Consider the following 22,757-nt stretch of genomic DNA (forward strand, 5'->3'; position numbering starts at 1 on the left):
CAATGGAGAACCCAGATTCCCTTAACAACTGTGTGCACAATTGCAGTGATTCACTGAACAACTGTGGCGAGAAAGATCATAAAATGGAGCAAAATTTGCTTAACAGGTGTCTTGCTTAGCAACAGAAATTTTGGGCTAAACTGCGGTTGTAAGATGAGGACTGCCTGTATTGATAAGCCAGGGATATATAATTGCACAAGGGAAGCAGTAGTAACACAAAAGCTGTAACTCTTCAAAATGTTTCTGCCATTTATGAAAATCTTTTGATTGGAAAACCTGGCTCTCTGGCCTTCAGGTGTGGGAAAAGTTGAGCAGATGGATGCCAAGAAGGTGTCCAAAATGCCATATTGCCTGTAAGCCTTTATTTAGTGAATGTGGCAGACACAGTGAAATAGCTGGTGTTTATGCAAGGCTGAATGTTTCTATGGCTCAACAACCTGGATCAAAGTTTCTGTGATTTGGCTGTTTTTTGAGGTAGTATGTTCTTAGATTTCCATCTGTTACAACTTATAAATTATGGTTTCTGGCTTGGAGTAATAGTTAATCCTAGCCAAATATATTCTGTTAAACAAATAATGTTAAATAAGTCATTAGTGAACCCAGCACTAAGTTATGGTTTAACTACAGTGTGCTGTCTAAGCCCTAACTGCTTGCTTTTATTTATGGTTTGTTGACTAAGCTACAGTTTCTTAAAATCAAACAACACACTAAGCCAAGATGAATCAAACCGGATTATAACTCAGTCCATTGTATGACTCCAGCCATTGTGGTTTGATAGCCATGGGTTATAGTGTAATCTGCTGTATGAATGCAGCCAATTGCAACTCAACAGATAAAAACATAGCTCAATATTAATACACTGTGTGAACCCAGTGGTTAGGTTAATAAATTACAGGAAGTGATATTTGTGTTAGATTTACCGTCCTGTCCCAATCCAATCCTTATGCTTTATAATCCTTAATTTATAATTTAGAGAGAGAGAGTTGAAAATCACATTCATTGCTATTGCAGTTCAGGAGAAATTGACCTAACTCCGAGCTTTGTGAAGTTTTGCCTAAGTGTCTTGATGCCAGCTATCTCCAATCCAGTGTTGTTCATAATACCCACATTTTCTGATGAATGTACCCTGAGAAATCTGGGAGTTGCAATTTCCGTACATCTGGAAAGCACTAAGTTAGGAAAAGCTGTTGTATTATTTCTGAGCGTATTCAAATCCTATCACATACTGATCCAAAGTTTTCTCCCACCACCCATGGTGGTCCTTGAGACATTTTAAACAACTTGCCCTGAATTCTTAACTTTTATGTTTCATTTTTTTAACACACTCTTTGCTCATCGTTTATAAAGTATTGTTTGTGCATGTATGCAAGACCTTATATAAGCGGTAGGTATTTTTATGGCTGTTTTCTGCAGCTCATCTTCTCTAACCCCAGGACATCTGACGCTGCTGGCTGCTTCTCTTGGATTTTTCCTTTCCCATTGAATTCATTCACATGCGTCTTTTTCTCTGCTGTTTTTTTTTTAACTGATCTAACCCACACTGATCTTAATACTGATCATTCTGCTTTCTGGAATTTTGCGCTGTATAGTATAAAACTGCTGAAGATCTTGAGATGAAAGCTGCGACATTTTTGATAGCTTCAGGAAGCTGGAAAAGTGACACCACGGCGGCTGTTTTGCCAATTGCTCTTAGCCATAATGTGGCTGATTTATTTGTGGCTTGGTATGTTATAAATAAACAACCATTGTAGGCTATCAGCTATGGTTTGTGGCTTGAGGGGTGAACTCAAAAAGTGTTTATCCAATGAACTGTTGCAAAACAGCTGTGGTTTATAGAAATCCCAAGCAATAACAAAGACCTGAGATAATTGGGAAAGACTATTATGAAAATGCAACTGGCAGGTAGAAAGGATAGGAGAAGGTGCATTCAAGCTTTTTCAAAGAAGCTGTTGTGTGCTTAAGATTTTAATCCTAGGCACTGAAATAGAGAGATTGAATTCCACTGCTTACACTAGCTAGTGTATGTTAATGCTAACTGTTGGTTTGTTTTAACCACTTCGTCATACGATCCAAAAATAGTTTTGGCCATACCATGTTATAATGTAAACCACAGCTTCCAGACCATAATGGATGAGTTCTCAAATTATGCTAAGGAAAAATTTAAATTCATGAAAGATGTATAGTAGGACTGGTGCAGTGATGTTACATTTGAGGACAAGGTTGAAATCTTTGCAGCTTTTTTTCTTTCCGGGTTTGAGAGTTAAACAAAATAGTTTTGTGAAATCTGTTGGAGGCTTAATGTGTCATTTTAGGTGATATTTCATTCTTTTTTTTAAAGTCTTTGTTGAATTAAAGCTGGAACCATATTTCACTTGGACTCATGTTTGAAAATAGAAGGCATCAGTATAGAAACTAATTTAAGCAGTTTATTCTACTAATTACCCAACAATTAAGGGTTCATACTGAAACATCAGTTTAAGAAATAAGTTTGAGTGTAATTTATGTATGTCTGCTGAATGTTGATATACTCAAAGGATGCACATCATGGGAGTACAGGTTAGTTTTACTGAACAAGAAGTTACAGTTATGAATATGGGTATTGTCATCACATGAAAATTTACTCGCCAATAATTATTAAATTATGCTCTGTGAGAAGGAAACTCACAAAGACAACGTTACATTTTTGGAGCAAGATCCCATCATCCAATATACTAAAGTCCAAGAAGACGCTACCAGATTCTACCAAACCTCAGAGGGTGCTTACAACCTCCTCCCTCCAAATCCTCCCAGTATACTGTGCAATGCATGGCCATAAAGCGTGTACTGTAACGCATGGGGTCCCCAACCGCCGGTCCACGGACGGCACCGGGCCAGCGGAACAAGCCTTACCGGGCCGCTGGTTGCTGGCGCCGCCATCTTTTTGGTAAAAGCGCTTCTGGTGAGCTTTTCCGGGTAGAAAGCTCACCGGGCGCTGTTTCGTCATAAAAAGATGGCGGCGCCAAGCTCGGTGAGCTTTTCCGGGTAGAAAGCCATTTCTACCCGAAAAGCTCACCAGAGCGCTGGCGCTACCAGATTCTACCAAACCTCACGAAGTGCCTTTGCATAAAAGATGGCGGCGCCCTCCAGGTCCTGCCCAGTGTATGTCGGAACGGCCTGGCGCGTGAAAGGTTGGATCCTGCTGTAACGCACCTGAGCTGCACCTGTCTGTCCTCTTGAATTTCTTGACTATGTTTTTGCCATGCTTCCAATTAAAAATGGTAAGAGTTATAATCAGCATCCTCAAATCAGCATCTCAATTAACATTCTCAAAAAAAGTGGATCTGAAGTGCTCTCCCATTGACCAAATAAGCTATCAGAAGATTTTGTTTTATCACGGTAACTGCTAATATTTTACAAGAAACAGGAAATCCAGAAGCATGGGTATACTAGAAAGGCGTGTGTGTGTAATTAGATAGATAGATAGATAGATAGATAGATAGATAGATAGATAGATAGATAGATTTTATCTTGGCGCCATGATAGAGAAACTTCTGCCACTGCCTAGGAGTGAACGCTTAGTCTCCTAAGTGTGAAGCAAGCATCTTAATAGCATTAGCAAAAACACTTAGACTTATATACCACTTCACAGTGCTTTGTAGCCCTCTCTAAGCAGTTTACAGAGTCAGTCTATTGCCCCCAACAATCTGGGTCCTCATTTTACCAACCTCGGAAGGATGGAAGGCTGAAATCAAGCTTGAGCCAGTGAGAATCGAACTCTTGGCAATCAGCAGAATTAGCCTGCAATATCACATTCTGTGCCACCAAGACTCTTTTGACCTTCTGACCTTGAGCTGTAGGCCTTGATGCCGCTCAGTAAGAAGGCTTAAGAAAGAATGAAAATAAATATTGAATAGATTGTCACCTTTAAATGGATAAAAATTGCAGTAGTGTATGTATATATTTTGATAAAACCAATTTGAACCAAAAGGTCAGATCTCATGAAAGGAAGGGCACCAAAGCTGAATCAGATGGCACTCAGGCCATGAGTCTTCATGTGAAGAACACGTGAACATTGAACCCAAGGATTTTATATCTTTAATAAAACTCCCCAAAGAACAAGGAACAAAGAAAATGGGATCGGGTAAACATCACAATGAACAAAAGACCACCCACTTTCAACAGGAGCCCCAAAAGCAAAAGGGAAGTGAGGAAAGAAAATAAGAGTGTATATTATGGAGGCACTTACACTAAAAAGAGAAGCCACATACAAAGCAAAGTCACAGAGCTTTATCAACCTGACCTGTACTAGGGTCAGCAGAAGTATAGATAAATCTAGTATAGATTTCATCAAAAGAGGCTAAAGTTCACTAGGCAAGCAAGCACAGTTTTACCTATCAGAAAGTGAATCATAAATCAGATCATCTAACCAGAGTTTCTGACATCAAGGTAAGACATCAGCAGCTGTTTCCAGGCTAGCCTCATGTGCTCCCCAGTTTACAAGTTTTTGGTGGGTTGTACTTCTTTTATCGACTTGGATTTCTCAGTAAAACTCCACCTAACCCTTCAACAGAGGGATATTCAAGATCACATGAAATGTTAGTTGGAATATTGTGTCCAGTTTTGGTCACCACGATACTAAAAAAGATGTTGAGACTCTAGAAAGAGTGCGAAGAAGAGCAACAAAAATGATTAGGGAACTGGAGGCTAAAACATCTGATGAACTGTTGCAGGAACTGGGTATGTCTTTTCTAACAAAGAGAAGGATTAGGGGTGACATGATAGCAGTCTTCCAAAATTTGAGGACTTGTCAAGTGGGTCTGTGTGTCAACCTATTCTCCAAAGCACCTGAAGGCAGGACAAGAAGTAACACATGGAAACTTATCCAACCTACAATTAAGGAGGCAGTTTCTGACAATGGAAGTGACTTTCCTCCAGGAGTTGTTCAAAATGGAAGGTTCTCCTGTTTGAGTAGGGGTTTGGACTAGAAAGCCTCCAAGATCCCTTCCAATTCTGTTACTCTGTGTCTTCTCTTTTATCTAAGATTAAACTACAGGCAGGATGATTTCCTGATTGTAACTTGGTTGCAAAAGTCTGGGGCCAGTATCTTACTACTGTAATAGTTTTTGTGCACGTTCTGAGTCACCTCCTATAATAGAAAAGAAAAACGGAATAGGATAAGAACCAATGCAACCTGCTATAGCAATTTCTGTGTTTCTAAGCTTGTGGTGCCTAATTCTAAATGTATCACCTGAGAAATTTTTATTCTATTTAATATAAAAAGTAAGTTTTTATTCTGTTTTTGTTATTAAAAATGCTATTTTAGTCAAACATACATCTGTGGTTGTTTTTCTTGGTCTATGAATCTTTGCTAAAATCTTTTGGCTTCATCTCAATTACAGTGAAGTGTTTATAGTAACATTTGCTAGCGTTTATTAAAATTAACTTTCTTTATTGTGTTTTTTCTCTCTCCCTCAAGCATTTCTGTTTACACTTAAGCTGGCTAGGATCTCATGTTGCAATCCCAAAAGGTGCCACATTGGAAAAGTGCTTTAAACTATGTCTGTGGAGATTCTCAGTCATCCAGGTCATGGTTGTCCCAAAGGTGCTTTTTCAAAAGGCAACTGGACTTTCTGTCTTTTCTTTGAAGACATTTTGCTTCTCATCCAAGAAGCTTCTTCAGTTCTATAAGCAACTTCAGGGCAGAGATCCAATTATCTCTGTTTATCCTATATAAATTATCCTATGTATAATTGCACATACACAAATGCATTAATGTTGTATATTCTACACCAGCAGTTTTCAAACTTGGCAGCTTAAGATGTGTGGACTTCCAACTCCCAGAATTCCCCAGCCAGCATATAAAACACTACACCCTCCATCCTCTTGATTAGAATACTCTCTGTACTGTGTCATGATTTTTAAAACTTGATTTGAAATTAATTGGAAACAGAGTAGTCATTCACACATGTATGTAAAGTTTCCATTATTGTCTTCCATTCATTATTTTAGTGCTAATAGTTTTTTTAAAAATCCTGTAGCATCATGTTATAAGGAGGCAAAGTTTAACACAGATTCACATAAGTTTTTCCTCCCTAGGTAAAGAGTATGAAACTGTCCTGCTTTTTAGAATGTGTTTGAAAGGATTTGCTTTGGAAATCTTAATCTGATACATTATTTTTAAAAAACAGGATACTAATTACTCCAATTAAAATGCAGTAACAACAATAAGCATCTCTTATTGAGCGGCAATGAGTCCTGAGAGAAAGGACAGAACAATCTTTTACATGAGCAATGCATATGAAAAATAACTTTCCTAACAAAAAGAATAAGAGATCCAGAATAAGGAACAAGAAGATACTAAATTAAACCTTTGTCCCAGAAAAGTTCTGCCAATATCTATTATTGGGTCCTTGGTACTCTCTGAGCTTGGTTCTTTTCTTACAGATATTTCATTACCCAACTAGATAACATCATCAGTGCTAGAAGGGAGTGAGGTTTATGCTACCTGGTTGGGTAATGAAACATTGGCAAGAAAACAACCAAGCTCAGAGAGTACAAAGATCACACAGTTGAATCCTAAGCTACATGTATTCTATTGGAATAACTACTGTATCAATGTTATCTAAAAGATAAAATATGGAATGAAAGATTCCATTGTCATATGCTGGTTACTGCAATGCTTGAAATTCAAAACTTATAGGATTCAGATAGAGGTCAGTTGGGTCTAAAAACATTCTGCTGGAGGCAGAAATGAGCAACACATTCTCCCTGATGACGAGCTGTTGTGCAATTCATTTATCACTTCATCTGTGTTGTCATTGGTATCACCTCCAAAATCTTCAGTGATGTCAAAATAGGATTGTCTGGTAGAAGTTTGAGGAACAATATTGAGACTTTGAAGACAAACAAGTAGGAATGAAAGTCCTATTTAAAAACAAGAATTCAAACAACAGCTTCCAGGGAAATTCCATTGCACATGCAATTCATGCAAAAAAAAACAGCATGGTGTGGAGTAGGGTGAAAACTTTCTTGATGCCATATTCCAGGCTTGATCAGGGTCTACTCTGACTGGAGGAGGAGAAAAAGAGTGGTGGCTGTGGATGATTGGGGGGGGGGGAGGAGTAGATAGTCAATAATTTGAAAATGTGGCCTTTAAACCAGGATGGATGTTGTGCCAGGATGTCTATTGTATCAGGCATGGTCTCACATAAGTAACTTCACTACTACAGATTAGATATCTTGGGGAGGCCTGCTAAGAGTCCCTTTGCCCTTCACAAGGTTTCTGGGACTTGGATGGGGTGGCAGATCTTCTCTGGGGTGCCCCCATATTGTGGAATGTGTTACCCTAAAGGCTTGGAAGGCATATTTTCTTGTCTTCAAGAAGGTTTGTGAAAACTTTGTGTGATCTTTCAATGAGCTTTTGATTTCAGCTGATCTTGTTGTAGCATTAATTCATTAACTTACTATTTCTATGTCTTTGGTTGGTTTGTTCTCTGTTGTATATTGCCCAAGGTCCCAAGATTTGAGCAGTTAAGAAATTAGAGTAAAAAAATACACATTTTCCCTGTGTTCAGTCTTCCTCAGTCCAATGCCTTCAGCATGTCCAAAGTCATGGTTCAGCACAGCCAAGAATTCTGGGAACTGTAGTGTCTGTACCACAGGACACCCAATTGGAGAAGTTGTCTTTCAACTCGTGAATTGGAGTTTGGTGTGCCAAGTTAGTATTAAGCAGTTCCATGAACTTTGAATAGCTTGTCAGCTGAAGGATCTCCCAGCCTCCCTTAGGTGACTGAAGACTTTGCCAATCTCAGCTGCTACCTCTATGAACAGATAGAAGCATGTGCATACTTTTTACCTGGAAGGACTTGCAGTCTTTTTTCAGTGACATTATAACCATCTCTTCTGTGCAACCTCAGCATGGAAAAACCATCCATCAACGCACAGCTTCCTTCGCTCTGCAACAGGAAGACAGATTTTTCCATTCTGCCCATCACTTGTTTTTTTAAGGGAAAAAATCCAAATGCAAATGTGTGTGTGTGTGTTTGTGTATGTATGTATGTATATATGTATGTATATGTGTGTGTGTGTATATATATAATAGCTATCCTCCCTGCTCCTCCAGCACCCCCCCCCCCATCTAACAAATGAGAGAAGAGCCTGAAAGTGCCACAGTATATAGACGATGTGAATAACATGGCCCTGTTTCCTTATTTCGCATATGGACCCTGCTGGGTCTTGGTTGCCTGTCTTGCTTTCCTTTGGGGAGCTGGACTATACAAGGTATTTTTTGTCCCAAGGCTCATTCTGGGGTTGGAAAGTTTCACATCTGCTTGCCAGGTGGAGCAGGCCACCAGGAGCAGCAGGTATAGCCCAGCAGAGGCAACCAGGAAGCAAAGCCCGGATGCAAACAAACAACAGCTTTACTGTAGCAGAAGGCTATAGATTGAAAAAGGGAATTGCTTCAGCGGCCTCTGAACTGCTGAGCTGGGTGATTGATGATCTCTGCTGCTGCTGTTTAGGAGGTTGCATACCTTGAGCATAAACATGCGGGTTGCAGACCAAGAATCACTGAAGGGGATAGTTGGGGTGGGGGTGAAAGGGGAAGGCAACAGGTTTGAACCTGCTGGCTAAAGCTCAGGTCAACTTCCACAGGTCCTTTAGCCAGAGGGCTGGTCTGGGAAGATGTCTGACTGGAAAAAAACTGGTGCTGAGAAAAGAAAAAAACAGACACACACACAGGGCCAGTTTAGGAAGATGGGTATCCTGGTCCATGTGGATATGTTTCTCTGGTGGCTAGGTCTCTGGTTTAAGAGGAACAGGAAGGGCACCTAGGGCAGGGGTCCTCAAACTTGGCCATTTTAAGACTTGTGGACTTCAACTCCCAGAATTCTCCCATAGCCGGCTAGAGAATTCTGGGAGTTGAAGTCCACAAGTCTTAAAGTTGCCAAGTTTGGAGACCTCTGAGCTATGATATGGTTTGTTAAGTTTTGTTTAAGCAAGACATGATTTAGCACAGGGATTGGCAACTGGTGGCACTTCAGAAGTTTGCTAAACTACATTTCCCAGTATCATTGGGGAACCATATTTTTTCTCTCTTTGTTGGCTTTGGGTCCTGGGAATGCTGAGAACTCTAACTCAACAATATGTATCCTGAAATGCCACTCATTATTTCTGATTTAGCATGAAACCCAGTTTCTATGTTTTAATTAGCAAAGTGAATGGTAGCCTGAGGAAAAGTGAGGGAAAATTGCCACGAGCTCTTTTGTAGTTGGGAAAGGCTTTTAGTGATGCAAGGAAAATTTTCTCCCAACATAGAGTGGAGATGACATTAGGAAGTGGTGTGCAATAATCTCTAGCCAAGCTTACTTGATCTGCTGTTTGGACTAGAGAAGCCTTTGAAGTTTTCCTCTTTCCCAGCCAGCAAACCCTCCCAGAAAGCCATTAAACTCAGCTCTGCTGGTGCCAGTCCTATCTGTTCCATCTTGGTTGCTTTTCTCTACTACTACTTTACGTCCATGGACCTCCTGCCCTAAGGGTTTGGGGTGGGTGTATATGTGGGGGCGGGGGTGGAATTGGGAGTGTGAAGGCATATTGTAAGGAGTCCTTTTGAAGAGAAGGTTTATTTGGGGGGGGGGGAGTTGTAGGAGAGTTTTTATTCCCATGCCATAGAGACCAGGTCATTTCTAGGAAGGCTCTGCATGACAAAGGTTTCTCTGTTTGATCTGCCTTCCTTGGATCCTAGGCTGTGCATTTACAGTAGTATAACCACTAACCCCACCAGGAACAGGAAGTGGAACAGAAGCATCTCAGGGTGCCCCCTGATGGGCAATGCCATGGCTAGGAATCTTTATTTCAGTTGAGTTTGAGTTCAGATTGTCTTTTTTCCCCAACACCCTTCTTCCTCAAAAGGCTAGAATTACTTTGGCATGGATTAAATAGTTCATAAACTTAACTTCAACTACTGATTATAAGTGCATTTGGTCTTTCCCTGACAGTGATTTTGAGTCTCATAGCTAAAGATGCTTCTGACAGAAGATGCTGAAAGAGTGTACAAAAGTTCTATTATTTACTTACCTATTATTTACATGACATTTTTTTCAAAGTGGCTGCGTTAAAGAAGGCATAGGAGATATGGAATCAATGCCTCGTCTCGGTAAAGCCAGTGTGGTATATGGGTTAATGTGTCAGGCAGAGAACATTCACATTCAAATCCTTATTCAACCATGAATGGATGATTTGAAATCAGTTGATGTAAGTGCTTGCACAACATGCTGAAACAATGGTTCATAAATCAAACAAGCTGCCTTATGCTTTCAGCCATGTTTTGTTTATTTTTGATTAGCATATTATGCAAAAACACAACCCCTATTTCTTAAGCCAATCTACTTCTCCAAGGTGTTAGAAAGGATACAATGGAGACAGGGCAAAGGGTGGGGGGGGGGAGTTAGCAGGAGAGTCATGTCCCTACCATCAAAACAGGATATGAACTCGAATGTCAGAATCAGCAGGGATCATGATTTGAGTGCCAGAAATTCGTCTTTCATGGATTTCTTGATTGATGACTTGCACGCCAAATACAGTACATGAGCTGGTTGTCAGGTTTTGGGGATATGAAAGTCCAATCAACAGTGGTTGCACACACCAATCTCCAGTGGGTGCAGTTGCTCAAAACGAGTGAAATAGACCTGTGTGAATTTGCACCTTGAAACCTAGAAGAAATCTAGAGCCAAAGGCCAGATAAATGTCCTTTGCCAGGTACTGTATTTATACTGGATTGATTCACCAAAAATAAAGGCAGGCTAAAAATCGAACAATGAATGAATGAGAGTAAAAATTACATAGAAGTCTTGTAATACCACCTAAGTAAAATATGGAGAATACATAAGAATGGGGGGGGGGGGGGGTAATGAGAGACAGGTGCTTATTGGCCTTTAAAAGCTTGCTGGGTATTGTTTTAATCAAAATTAGACTAATTAAATGTTTCATGTGACTTTTTTGCACGTCACATCTCTTAGATTAGGGACACATCCAAGCACAGTAGATAGCTAGCTCTAGCCAGTCAAAAGGCATTGTGAGGTGAGGATGCCTTTCTTTTCTTATTCAGAAAAATTTAGAAAAAAAATGAAGGTTGCAAACAGAAACTAACAAACCTGTCCCCTTTCCTCGCTATATTGAAAAGACAGGACAATTGCTAATAAAAGCCTTATTAGGAAGTAACTGCAGTTTCTGGGGCTGTTGATAGACTAAAAGATAAGACTAGAAATACTGATTGCTAATAGGAAAGTGTTTTTCTGTGTTTTTTACTGTTTTTTTGACAGGTTGCATAATATCACAATGGGTGTTGTGATGTATAATTTGTTTTTCTTGATGGCTAATCTATCACTGTGATTTGTAAACTACCATTTAATGGTTTTCCCATTCTGTGGAAAGCTGGACACTGAGACTTATTCAATAACCCATAGTTCCGAGTATAAATCCAGCCACAGAAAAGCAACATGGAAGCTTTAGCATTTTCCAGAGTTGCATACTCATTGCATAAATCTGATTAATGGCAAACTGAACTTGGGCCCATGAAAGCATAAATCTAAGCTGAAGTTGCAAGAAATCTATTTTTCAGATGCCATTAAACTCTTCCACTACTCAAAAGACCCAATTTACTAAACTTTCAAAGTGGATCCTTTGCCAAGATGGCTAGATAATCTGTTTTTAACATGAAACAGTGTTATCCTCGATACAGATAATAAAGGCTATCACAGCTTCATAAGTAAATATTTCTTTAGCATTCTTCTTGACAAAGGGATGCTCTTTGGTATGGAACCAAACAAAAATAAATCATGAAAGCCATGCTGTTCCCACTTCCTGGTTAATTTTTAAACAGGACAAGGGTTCACACTTCCCTAGAAATCTTGCCTTTGAATTGAGAATCCCTCCACTTACTTTCTGGCTGATCCAGCAAAGTCTCTAGTCTGTGTTATGAATCCACATGTTTAGGATTGGGAGACCTGGCACTAACATAGCTTCCTGGGCTGGAATGCAAATGAAGTCCTAGCAGTATGAATGACAGTGAGTAAACTGCAGAAATGTGGTGTGGAGAGATTATCTCCTTCCAGCTTCCCGCTCTTGTGTTTTAGGGATGGAGTTGATGATTAGCTACGAAAGGAATAAGAATAGTTTTCCTACTACCTCCCTGTTGGTCTCTTCCTCCTTCCCCTCTGTGGTCAGGGCTGATCTAAAGAAATGCTGGTCTTTAAAATATTTGACTGCACACAAATGCAGTATGATAATTCGGCATCTCCAGAGGAAGGCTGAGGAACAGTTTCTGGACTGCGTCCGTACCATAAATCTATCTATCTATCTATCTATCTATCTATCTATCTATCTATCTATCTATCTATCTGTCTGTCTGTCTGTCTGTCTGTCTGTCTGTCTGTCTGTCTGTCTGTCTATCTGTCTATCTATCTATCTATCTATCTATCTATCTATCTATCTATCTATCTATCTATCTATCTATCTATCTATCTATCTATCTATCTACAAACTTGAAATTTGGCACGTATGCTCCTCTTGGCTTCTAGGTGCTCACTAAGAAAGGATTTTTCGAAATGACCATCAGAGCATGAGTATTTCGTATGTTATTATTAACATACTCTGATGCTAAGGAGTTCTACTCCCCCTTCCCACCTGAAAAGAAATCTGTTCCAAATGCAAAACCCAAGCAGAGGAGTTTCAGTTTCACAGCAGCAACCAGCTTTATTACAGAACAGTTGAGCTAAGCCATGCCCAGGCTCCTTGCTGTCTCATTCTTGCTCACACAGCAAATACTGTTTCACTTTCCAAACAGCCTTCAACTCACTCACACTGACAGAACACTAGCCAGATGAATACTGATGGATGCTGATAGGCAGAGGCAGAATTCCCCCTATTTTCCTCCCCAAAAACTAAGCCTGACCACATAGTTTTGTAGCAAAGCACGGGTATTGAGCTAGTACTGTATATTTCCAGTCCAAGCAACTGTTCGTATACTCAAGCTGGCAACTTTGATAGAAAGTGATTTAAGTCAGCACTAGCCGCAGGCATCCATTTGCTACTGATGCAAATGCAATCTAATCCACAAAGTTTAATAAACGTTCCAGCAGGATGTTTGCTGCTTTCACTCTTTCCTGTGCCCTGGTTAGAGATATGCACTGTAATCATAACAGTTATTGAAATGCCCAGCTAGAGAGAGAATTTTGAATTGTCAGGTGGCAGTGCATGCTTCCTTCTCCCCAGTTTTCTGGAAGGAATAGCCAATATGTTGATTTCTGGAAGGATCTGTGCTGGTTGCACAACACTTGGTGTGTCAGAATAACCAGGATATGGATCTCTCTGCCTCCCCTTCTTCTTGGGGATAATTATGGGAGGGAAGAGGAGCCAGAAGTGTCTTGAGCTTCAGAGAAGGAAAATACAGACTTACAGAGCAGAGAAAGCTAGAAGTTTGCTTGCTACAATTATTATTATTTTTTTTTAAAAGTTTGGCTTACTGGACATTTCCAATCTCTTCACGTTTCAATAATGTTTATTGGTCATAACAATTTGTTCACTAGCGTGCCATTACATATGCCAGCAAGAGTCTGAAAATGGGTGGTATCGGCTGTTTTTTTTTTTTTTTTAATGGTTGTTTAAAACGGTGGTACGTCCATGCCTCAACTCAAAAAGCCTAGCGTCCCTCTTGCCCGAAAGAGGGTCCCGCACCTTGAAAACGGCTTCCAAAAATCACCAGAACATCGATCATACCGGAAAGCCCCCCAATTTACCTTTCTTGTTTTGCTGGCTTTAACTCAGACCAGATCCATCTCTCCCTTGTCGGCACTTACCGCCGCCGCCAGCCCCTTTGATCTCTATGCCGTGTCATACTTTCTGAATGATCTCACCGTTCCTGGACCCAAAGATGGGGCGCTCCCGCCCTGACTCTACCTCTTCTCTAACCTTGGTGGCGGGGGGTGGGGGGGGACACGACGAAGACCCACGGCCTCTGAGCGCGTGTAACGTGCTCCTTGAGGGCTTGGCCTGTCCCTGTGTGGAGAGCTTCCCACGACGAAAAAGCACAACTTCTGGTCCTGGCTTCTTCCTTACCCCCCCCGCGTCCCGCGCCGCGCGCCGTGAGGGAAAGCTACGGGTTTCCCGCCCAACCTGGCTGAGTTTGGGTGTGAGAGCCGACCCGGGTGCGGGGACGGGGAGTCCTTGGCCGGAGGAAGGCGAGGGAGGAGGGGCGCGCGCTTCCTCACTGAGATACCTCCCCCTCGCCGGACTCAAGCTTCTCTCCCCCCTACGCACACACACGCCGCCGCCGCTGCCCCTCGCTCGCTCGCTCTTCTCTACGGCTGACTCTCCTCCTCCCTCCTGTCTTTCTTGTCCTGCAGAGATCCCAGCTGAGTCTCATCCTAATCGGGCAAAGGCGCGGGAGCCGCGGGAAGCGCACCATGCCCGGGACGCGACTGCTCCTTCGCCTGGCTCTCCTCTGCGGCTACACGCAGCTCCTGGCCGAAGCCAGCTCTTGGTGGTGAGTGGGGTCGGCTTTCTTTCTTTCTTTCTTTCTTTCTTTCTTTCTTTCCTTTCTTTTCTTTCTTTTCTTTTCTTTCTTTCTTTCTTTCTCTCTCTCTCTCTCTCTCTCTCTCTCTCTCTCTCTCTCTCTCCTCTCTCTCTCCCCCTCTCCCTCCCTCTCTTTCTTTCCATTATTTCTTTCCCTCCTTTCTTTTCCTTCCTTATTTTTTTTCTCTTCTTTTTATGATGATGGTGTTGCTTGTTGTGGCGGCAGTGGTGGAGAAATGACCCAAGACCCGTAAAGGGATGCCGACATCAATAGGCGGGAGGGTCAGAATGAGAGAAAGCGAAGCTCACTTTGAACGGTTTTCTAAAAAGTGTGTTTTTCTCTACTTTTTCTCAGTTGCCTCGGTTGAAAGAAATCCGAGCTGCGCGCCGGGGGTGGGGTGGGGGTCCAATCGGTGCCTTGCTCTTTAGAAGCACTGCCGTTTATAAAATGAAATGAGATAACTGACTGCGGGTTTCTCTCCCTCTGGAGGATGAGGCGCTCCCAAAACCTTGTTCCTCTCCCCTTTCTCACACTCACACACACACACACACTCTTCTTGGAGCATCCTGCCATCACCTCCTCGATCCTTCCTACTGATGTAGAGAATCTCTTACATACCCCCAATATACAGTACAAGGCAACGGTTTGCAGGCCACTTGCTTTGGAGCAGATTCAGTGGCTGCTTGGCTGAAGCCTGAGAGGAAGGTCCTCTTCAGGAGTACTTGTCCCAAAGCCCTCAGGCGTGGAAAGTGTTCTCCCAAAGCTCACAATCAAAGCAGGCTTTCCCTGAGGAGTATGACAAGACCCTTAACTTGTGGGGAAAAGACCCTTTGTTGGTAGTTAATTCAGCTACTTAGTTCCAGGACAAAGCTCTATTTAATTATCCATCTCATGGTGAAGCTGATGTGATTCAATAAACACCAGTTGGATGCTTATGTGGTTGTCCTTAAATAAGGAAGCCTTAGCTTCCTCATTCCCGACTATTCTTTTTGTGTTTGGAAAGGTCTATGACTTTTATCGCGTGGTTCTGCTGAGAGACAAAGCCTTAACACACATACCCCCCAAAGGCATTTCTTGACCACGTTTTCCTCATTCCAGGTCATTGGCTATGAATCCAATCCAGAGACCCGAGATGTACATCATTGGAGCCCAACCAGTGTGTAGCCAACTACCAGGGCTGTCCCCAGGCCAGAGAAAGTTGTGCCAACTGTACCAGGAGCACATGATGTACATTGGTGAGGGGGCTAAGAACGCCATCAAAGAGTGCCAATTCCAATTCAAGCAGAGGCGATGGAACTGCAGCACAGTGGACAACACATCTGTCTTTGGCAGAGTTATGAGCATTGGTAAGTGAAGGAAAAAGTGAGGGGGCAAAAGACATTGGTGGCCATTCAGATGTTCATGGACGGTGTGCCCAAAGGCCTCTGGGATGGAATGTCTGGAAGGCACAGAGAACAAAGCTGGAAGGATGAAAACTGTAAGGACAAAAAGGGTCTGGTTGAGAAGTATTTTAGAGGGAAGTAGCAAAGGTATATGGAAAGCGGCAGATACTTAACCATGATGAGAAGAGACTCTCAGAAAAATAAATTGTACACAGATGAGAAGTGGATTGCTAGTATTATGAATGTTGCATAAGAGCGTGGAGATTCAAAAGTCAAGTGAAACCAGTTGGAATGAAAGTGGTTTCTGGAGCAGAGAATAGGGAAATAGAGCAAGTTGGGGGGGGGAGTAGAGCAATTTGGGTGGCATTGCTGTAAAAATAGAACAGCTGTCAAGACAGAGGTAGAATAAATAGTGTAGAAACAGAAAACCTGCCTAAGAGTAAGAGGCTAAACTTTCATGCAGAGCTTGAATGCGTTAGACTCATCAAAATGTGCACTAGTGGGGACAGATAAATCCCTAATTTAATCCCTAATTAAATTCTGCAATGCCAAATTGAACTGTTGTTTCATCAGAATCTCAGACTTGATGTTGCTTGATGCTCTCCAGATGTGAGGAATTGCAACCCCAAGCAGGTCTGTGTTGCTGTAAAATGCGTATAAAAGATGCAGTATTAAAAATTATTGGTCAACAACCTTGTTAGATGCAAGAATTAATGAAAGTTTGTTGATCTCTCACTGGCTGGCATAATAAATTCTATGAGTGTTGAAAGTTTTGTTTGTTTCAGATAAGGAACTATTTTGTTTGAAATGATTGAAAACACTTGGTTTCTTACTTCTTTCAGTTGTGTAGAACAGCTACTTTTGTTTTCTGTCAAGAGTTTTATGAAACTCAAAGGATGGAAGGAGAAGCTATTGTAAGAATGAAGTCCTCTGATAGGATACTTCTAATGATAACATACATATTCCTGAGAAAAATGCCTGGTTGTCTCTTGAGGGCAACTTGAGGGCATCTTTTTATCTTTATCAGCATGATGCATTTATTTGTTTGCATACTATCTAAATCACTTGTCATGACTATAATCTTCCCAATCTGGGCAAAGTTCTTATCAGTCACCTCTATATTGCCAACTTGAAGAGCTCTTAGAAAGTATTAATCACCAAGTAATTAAAAGTTTATTACTGCCTTTTAAAATGAGATGCGTTGGAGAAAATACTGATGAGGATATACTGATTGATCAGATTTCTAGATTTGAAGCAAAAATGCACTTTGTACTCAGTTTACATACACACCGTTGCCTGAATATTCCAAGGCTTAATCCACAGTATTAAATTTTGTTTTCACAATTAGGATCAGGCTCTATTTAATTCATTTTAATTCAACATACATTTTAAAAAATCCTGAAAAGGCAGCTTCAGAAATTCCTTGTCTTTCTTAGAGTGTGATTCTGTCTTAAGGATAAACACCTGGGGGCAACAGGTTGAAAGAAGGGGAAAAAAGTTGCAGTGGGAAAGCCACATATGGGCATTAAGCTTACAATATGTAGGTTTCACTCCTCCCACCCCCCAACAAAAACTGGCACTGAGGAATCTTCTGGTTCTCTGCATTGTCTCTGGTGTGACTCAGGTGAAGTATGGGGTCATCAGACTATGAAAGCAAGGTTGGTATCATAGTGTATTCTGAGGAGCTGAGTCACTTTCTCCCAACCTGTAACCCCCTTCAGATGAGTGGACCTCAACTATTGGAATTTCCAACTAGCACGGCCATTGTTGAGCATCTTGGGAGTTGCCCTTTGTATCAGAAGTCTTAGCTAAGAAGGCTTAGCTCTGAGAAGTCCTGCTTTGGCAAAATTGGATAAAATTTTGAGGATTAAAAAAAAAAAGGGTAACAAAGTACAATGCCCGGGAATGAAACTAGCAAGGCCGACCTTTTTCTGAACTCAATTCTTTCTTCCTCTACTGCTGGCATGGTTAATGGAGCCCAAAAGCCAGTTACAGTCTCACCTGAGAATCTGCTTTGTTGAGAAATACCTTAAAAAAAAAAAAAAAGCCGCCTGATTGAGGGCTCCTTGGTGTTCCCTGAGCCTGGTTGTTTTCCTGCAAACGTTTCATTACCTGAACTAGGTAACATCATCAGCGCTGAAGACGGTACCTGGTTGATGAAAGGTCTGCAAGAAAAGCAACCAGCCACAGGGAGCACCAAGGTCTTCTCCTTTCAACCCTGAACTGCACCTATTCTCCTTCCTTGGAGCCTTGGGATTAACCCACCTTGTCCTCTTCCCTTTCCCAAATGGAAGGTATCCTGGCTTGCGGCCCTGGGCAGGAAGGGGGTCGTGGGGGTGGAGGGAAAGCCCTGATAACCACTTTGCTATTTGCTTTCTCCATGCTGGTGCACCTCCAGGAAAGGCAGCAGGAAGCCTGGCCCTATATCCACTACCTCGAGACTTCCCCGGGGTGCCAACTGCTAAGTGGCAAAAGGCGCTCATTGACAGATCATTGCAGAATTTGAATTGAGGTGTGAGCTGGATATATTGTTCTCAGTCCTTTTGAAATGCAACTCTTCCCTGGTAAGAAATGGAGAAATAGGGGGGGTGGGGGAGGAGGTTTGATGTGTAAGGATAATAAAAGCAAGGTGTTAAAATGCAGCTCCCTCTTTTCCCCAGCTTCTCAAAGTAGAAGCCCCTTTAATGGATTCCCTTAGAAATCCACTTCGTTATTCAGGGCTATTGTATTTCAGTTTGATTAATTGCTCAATCCAGAGCTGGCACTGATGCTAGGCGGAAAAAGGTAACTCCCCAAAGCAGCTGATTTGGAACTTAGTAAGAGATCAACAAGTAGATAGACTGTATTTTTACATGTGTTATTTTTGCACTATTATCCCAAGGAGAAGGGGAACAACTTTGGATATTCAGCCTGCACTTTGACTTTTTGTGTGTGTGTGTGTGTGTGTGTAGGCAGGACATCTTCAGACAATTGCAACCTTTGCTTATATTGTGAGTTGTAAATGAGATTAGAGCTGTGGCACAATGGATAAAGTTACAATGCTGAGTGTAGCTTTGCAGAAGTAAACTGAAGTAAACACGGAGAGATTCACATTTGATTAGGCAAGTTTGGGACTTAACAAGGGGCATTAAATGCATCCTTCCCATAGGGGTAATTTAAATTTAAAAAAAGAAAACTCTCCTATGTGTAGAACGTAGATAACACTGAAAAATGACCCTTTTCCATGGCCTATCCTGCCATAAAAACATTCACAAGTGAATGTTATGTGTGTTTATTTGGGAGTAAATTCCATTGGCCTTAGTAAGTGCAACCTAAAAGGTGGAGTGGTAAAAGGGAGGCATTTCCTTAGGGTCTATTAGGGGCTGTAGAGTGATGTTGGACAGAGTTGACACCAGTAGCAGGTGGAGCCAGAGCCAGAAGATGAGCCCACCATATGCTTTTTTTTTGTTCTTTCCTGCTCAGCATGCTGCTGAATACGGATCAGATTGCTCCTGGTGCAGGGCTGAATTCAGTGGACCACACAGTTTAGCAGCCCACCCCCAAACTTTCAGTTTGTTCATCAGCAGATTCCTTCCTTCTTTCCTTCCTTCCTCCCTCCCCCGCTCCCTTCCTTCCTCTATTTCTCTGTGTGTGTCTCCCTCCCTCCCTCCCTCCCTCCTTCCTTCCTTCTCTTTTCTTTTTCTTCCTTTTCTCTTTTTCTTTCTTTTTCTTTCTCTGTCTTTTCTTTCTCTTTCTTTCTTCCTTCCTCCCTCCCTCCCTTCTTTCCTTCCTCTATTTCTCTGTGTGTCTCTCTCTCCTCCCTCCCTCCCTCCCTCCGTCCTCTATTTTCTCTGTGTGTGTCTCTCTTCCTTCCTTCCTTCCTTCCTTCCTTCCTTCCTTCCTTCCTTCCTTCCTTCCTTCCTTCCTTCCTTCCTTCCTTTCTTCTCTTTTCTTTCTTTTTCTTCCTTTTCTCTTTTTCTTTCTTTTTTTCTCTCTCTGTCTTTTCTTTTTCTTTCTTTCCTTCCTTCCTTTTTTTCTTTCTCTTTTTCTTTTCCTTCTTCTTTTTCTCTCTCTTTTTCTTTTCTTCCTTCCTTCCTTTACTTGTAATTTAATGCTACTTCAATAGCATTATGCTAAGTTTGTTGTTCTATAGCAACAACAGTGAATAGTCCCGTTGACCACTGGAGGTCAATATTGACTACTCTGGAAAATCCTGGTTTAGAACCTGGGCTGAAGTCCATGAAAAATTAGGCTGAGTTGTAGTGTGCAGTGGGTTGAACTAAAACAGGCAGACATAGGTTCAAGTCTCTCATATTTTAGGTAGAAAATCGAAATCAGAAATTGCACATGTTGACAATTACTGCTAAATCTCCCCCCTCCCCAAAAGTTGGCTTATTCGCCACATTCAAGCCATCCTGCTTAGTCTCTGAGCCTAAAAAAAGTTAGCAGTATATATGGAGTGGAATATACTGGGAAGTTAACAAAAAACCCAGAAAATGGCAAAACTCTTCTACATTATTTCTGGGAAAACTAAACAGAAAGGTCCATAAAGTTATGTAGACTTGAGGTTAACTAGAAGGAGACAGCTGTTATGCAATAGTATTGTATTTTCTCACAATGAACATTTACAAATAATGGGAAAAACATGACTGTGCAATTTTATTTATACTGCTTTTTTGTTAAAATGTGCTGTCTCCCCCACCCCACCCCCCGCTTTTGTCACTATTGGTATATGCATATCCCATGCTAAGACTGTTTTTGTCCCCTTATTTACTTCTGTCTCTGATGGTTGATTGATGAGACAATTTTGCATTGTACTTTAAGGCCAAAATCTGCCCCTTATAGTGCAAATGCTTCAAAAAGTGGCCCTGAAGCTACAGCCTAATGTTGGTTCCATAGAGTTTTTAAGGGAAAAAAGATTGTCAAAGTCATTATTTCCACCATTTTTAAAAAAAACAACCAGTGTTTGTCCCCAAGGATTAATTCAGAAGTAACACTTCTTGAGGGGGAGGGCAAATAAGATCAGAAGAAACTTCCTTCAAATCCTGTCCATGTTCCCTGTTTCATAAAGGACTGCAGATTTTTTTTCTAGAAGTGTTACATACATGAAGTTAAATACCGTTGATCTCATTAACAGTTTTCTTCAAGAGTTTTTCTGCAGTTACATATTCTCTACTGCAAAGGTTGCAAGCTTTCCTTCTGCTAAGTTCTTCGGGGGAGGATCAGTTGGGAGTTTCATGCTCTTAAAGCCCCAAGTTGGCAGGGACACCCGTTTTCCCCTCTTTCTTCTTTACATTCACTGCCTTTCTTTCTCTCCGAACTAAGGATGCACATCGCACTTCGCTTTATTGTGGCTTGGTTCATTTTTGTGTGTAAAGCATTGTGTAAACCCAGCTGTTATGGTTTATAAACCACGTTGGAGCAATCCCTGCCCTGGTGTGATATGTGAACTCGGCTTTTCTCTTTTGGACATCCCATTCCCCCTTCCTTCCACCCCATCCCCATTGTTCTTTTTTTTTACTTCCTTCCCACCCAGCATGATGCTGGAGAAGAGACAAATTGCTCTTGCCAGAGATCAGTACTAATTGTTTGCAGAGGGATTTTGAAATTAGTTTGAGGATGAAATTAGACCAGTTGCCCACTCTTGCTCTACCTGTTTTAATGGCTACAGTATAAGAACACAAATCTTGTGAAGAACTTTGCTGCATCAAATTGTTGGTCTGATTGCTTTTGTCTGCGTTCTCCTCCTGGCAGCATTGGCCATCTGGGAAACAGGATGGTACATCTCCTTCTTAGCTGATGATCCCTCAGAGTCAGCTATTTTGAGGTTTATGGTCACTTCACGAGCAATCGCTCGATCGGAATCTCTGAGTTGATGTTTCAGGGATCACTCTTCTTCTGAATGTTCTTTGGAATAGATTTCTTTTTTACTCGACACAGCGAGGAGGAATTAGACGACTCAACAGCTGTCCAAATAAAATCACAAGATGAAAGCAGGGTAGTTTTATGTGTTTTAGCTGTTATCAGAGTTTTTGTTTGACCAGACATGTGTAATGATGCCAATAGCTGGACAGATGCATGCAACACTGATTTTAATCGTGCTCATGCCATCCTTTGTAAAACAAATCCAGTAAGAATACCTGTAAGTCAACTCAAAGAACAAAAAAATATATGAGAAAATAAGGGAGTGGCTGATGGACTAATGGAATCAAGAAACTGCCAATCTCTTTACTGCCAATGCCTCCCATAGGTTTGAAAATCTTGACTTCTTAGAGGAAAATCCGAGAGGCTGTCTTCTTATGGTCCTATAAGTTACTTAAGTGAGAGGGAGGATCCTATAGTCGGTACCCTGAAGGTTTAGAGTCCAGGTAATACTTGACTTACGACCACAATTTAACCCAACATTTCTGTTGCTAAGTGAAACATTTGTTAAGTGAATGTTGCTCCATTTTATGATTTTTCTTACCACACAGTTGTTCAATGAATCACTGTAGGTGTTAACATCATGGTTGTTACGTGAACCTGGCTTTCCCGTTGACTGTGTTTGTCAAAAGGTCACAATAGCTGATCACCTGACCCTGAGACACTGCAGCCATCATAAATATGAGTCAGTTGCCAAGGGTCCAGAGTTTGATCACATTGCCACGAGAATGCTGCAACGATTGTAAGTGTGGAAAATGGTCACAGGTTACTTTTTTCACTGCTATTGCAATTTTGAACAGTCACTAAATGAACTGTTGTACATGAAGAACTACGTGTACATAATAAAAATCTTTGCTAATTGTGGCTGTTTCAATATATCATTGCAGAGGCATCTCCATGCATTAAAGCAGGGGTCCCCAAACTTG

At 41.4% G+C, this 22,757-nt stretch overlaps 1 protein-coding gene across 1 annotated transcript in view; it reads left to right on the forward strand.

Moving 5' to 3' along the window:
• Positions 1–22,757, forward strand: part of WNT5B (Wnt family member 5B) — a 125,167-nt gene that overhangs the window by 88,073 nt on the left and 14,337 nt on the right. The window contains exons 2-3 of the mRNA XM_026663888.2: positions 14,379–14,518; positions 15,647–15,894. Of these exons, the coding sequence (XP_026519673.1) occupies positions 14,379–14,518; positions 15,647–15,894 (388 nt within the window). The remainder of the gene's footprint in view (positions 1–14,378; positions 14,519–15,646; positions 15,895–22,757) is intronic.

Source organism: Notechis scutatus, chromosome 6, assembly GCF_049901735.1.
Source record: "Notechis scutatus isolate UNSWTSFEM ecotype Mainland chromosome 6, rNotScu1.2, whole genome shotgun sequence".
Classification (NCBI taxonomy): domain Eukaryota; kingdom Metazoa; phylum Chordata; class Lepidosauria; order Squamata; family Elapidae; genus Notechis; species Notechis scutatus.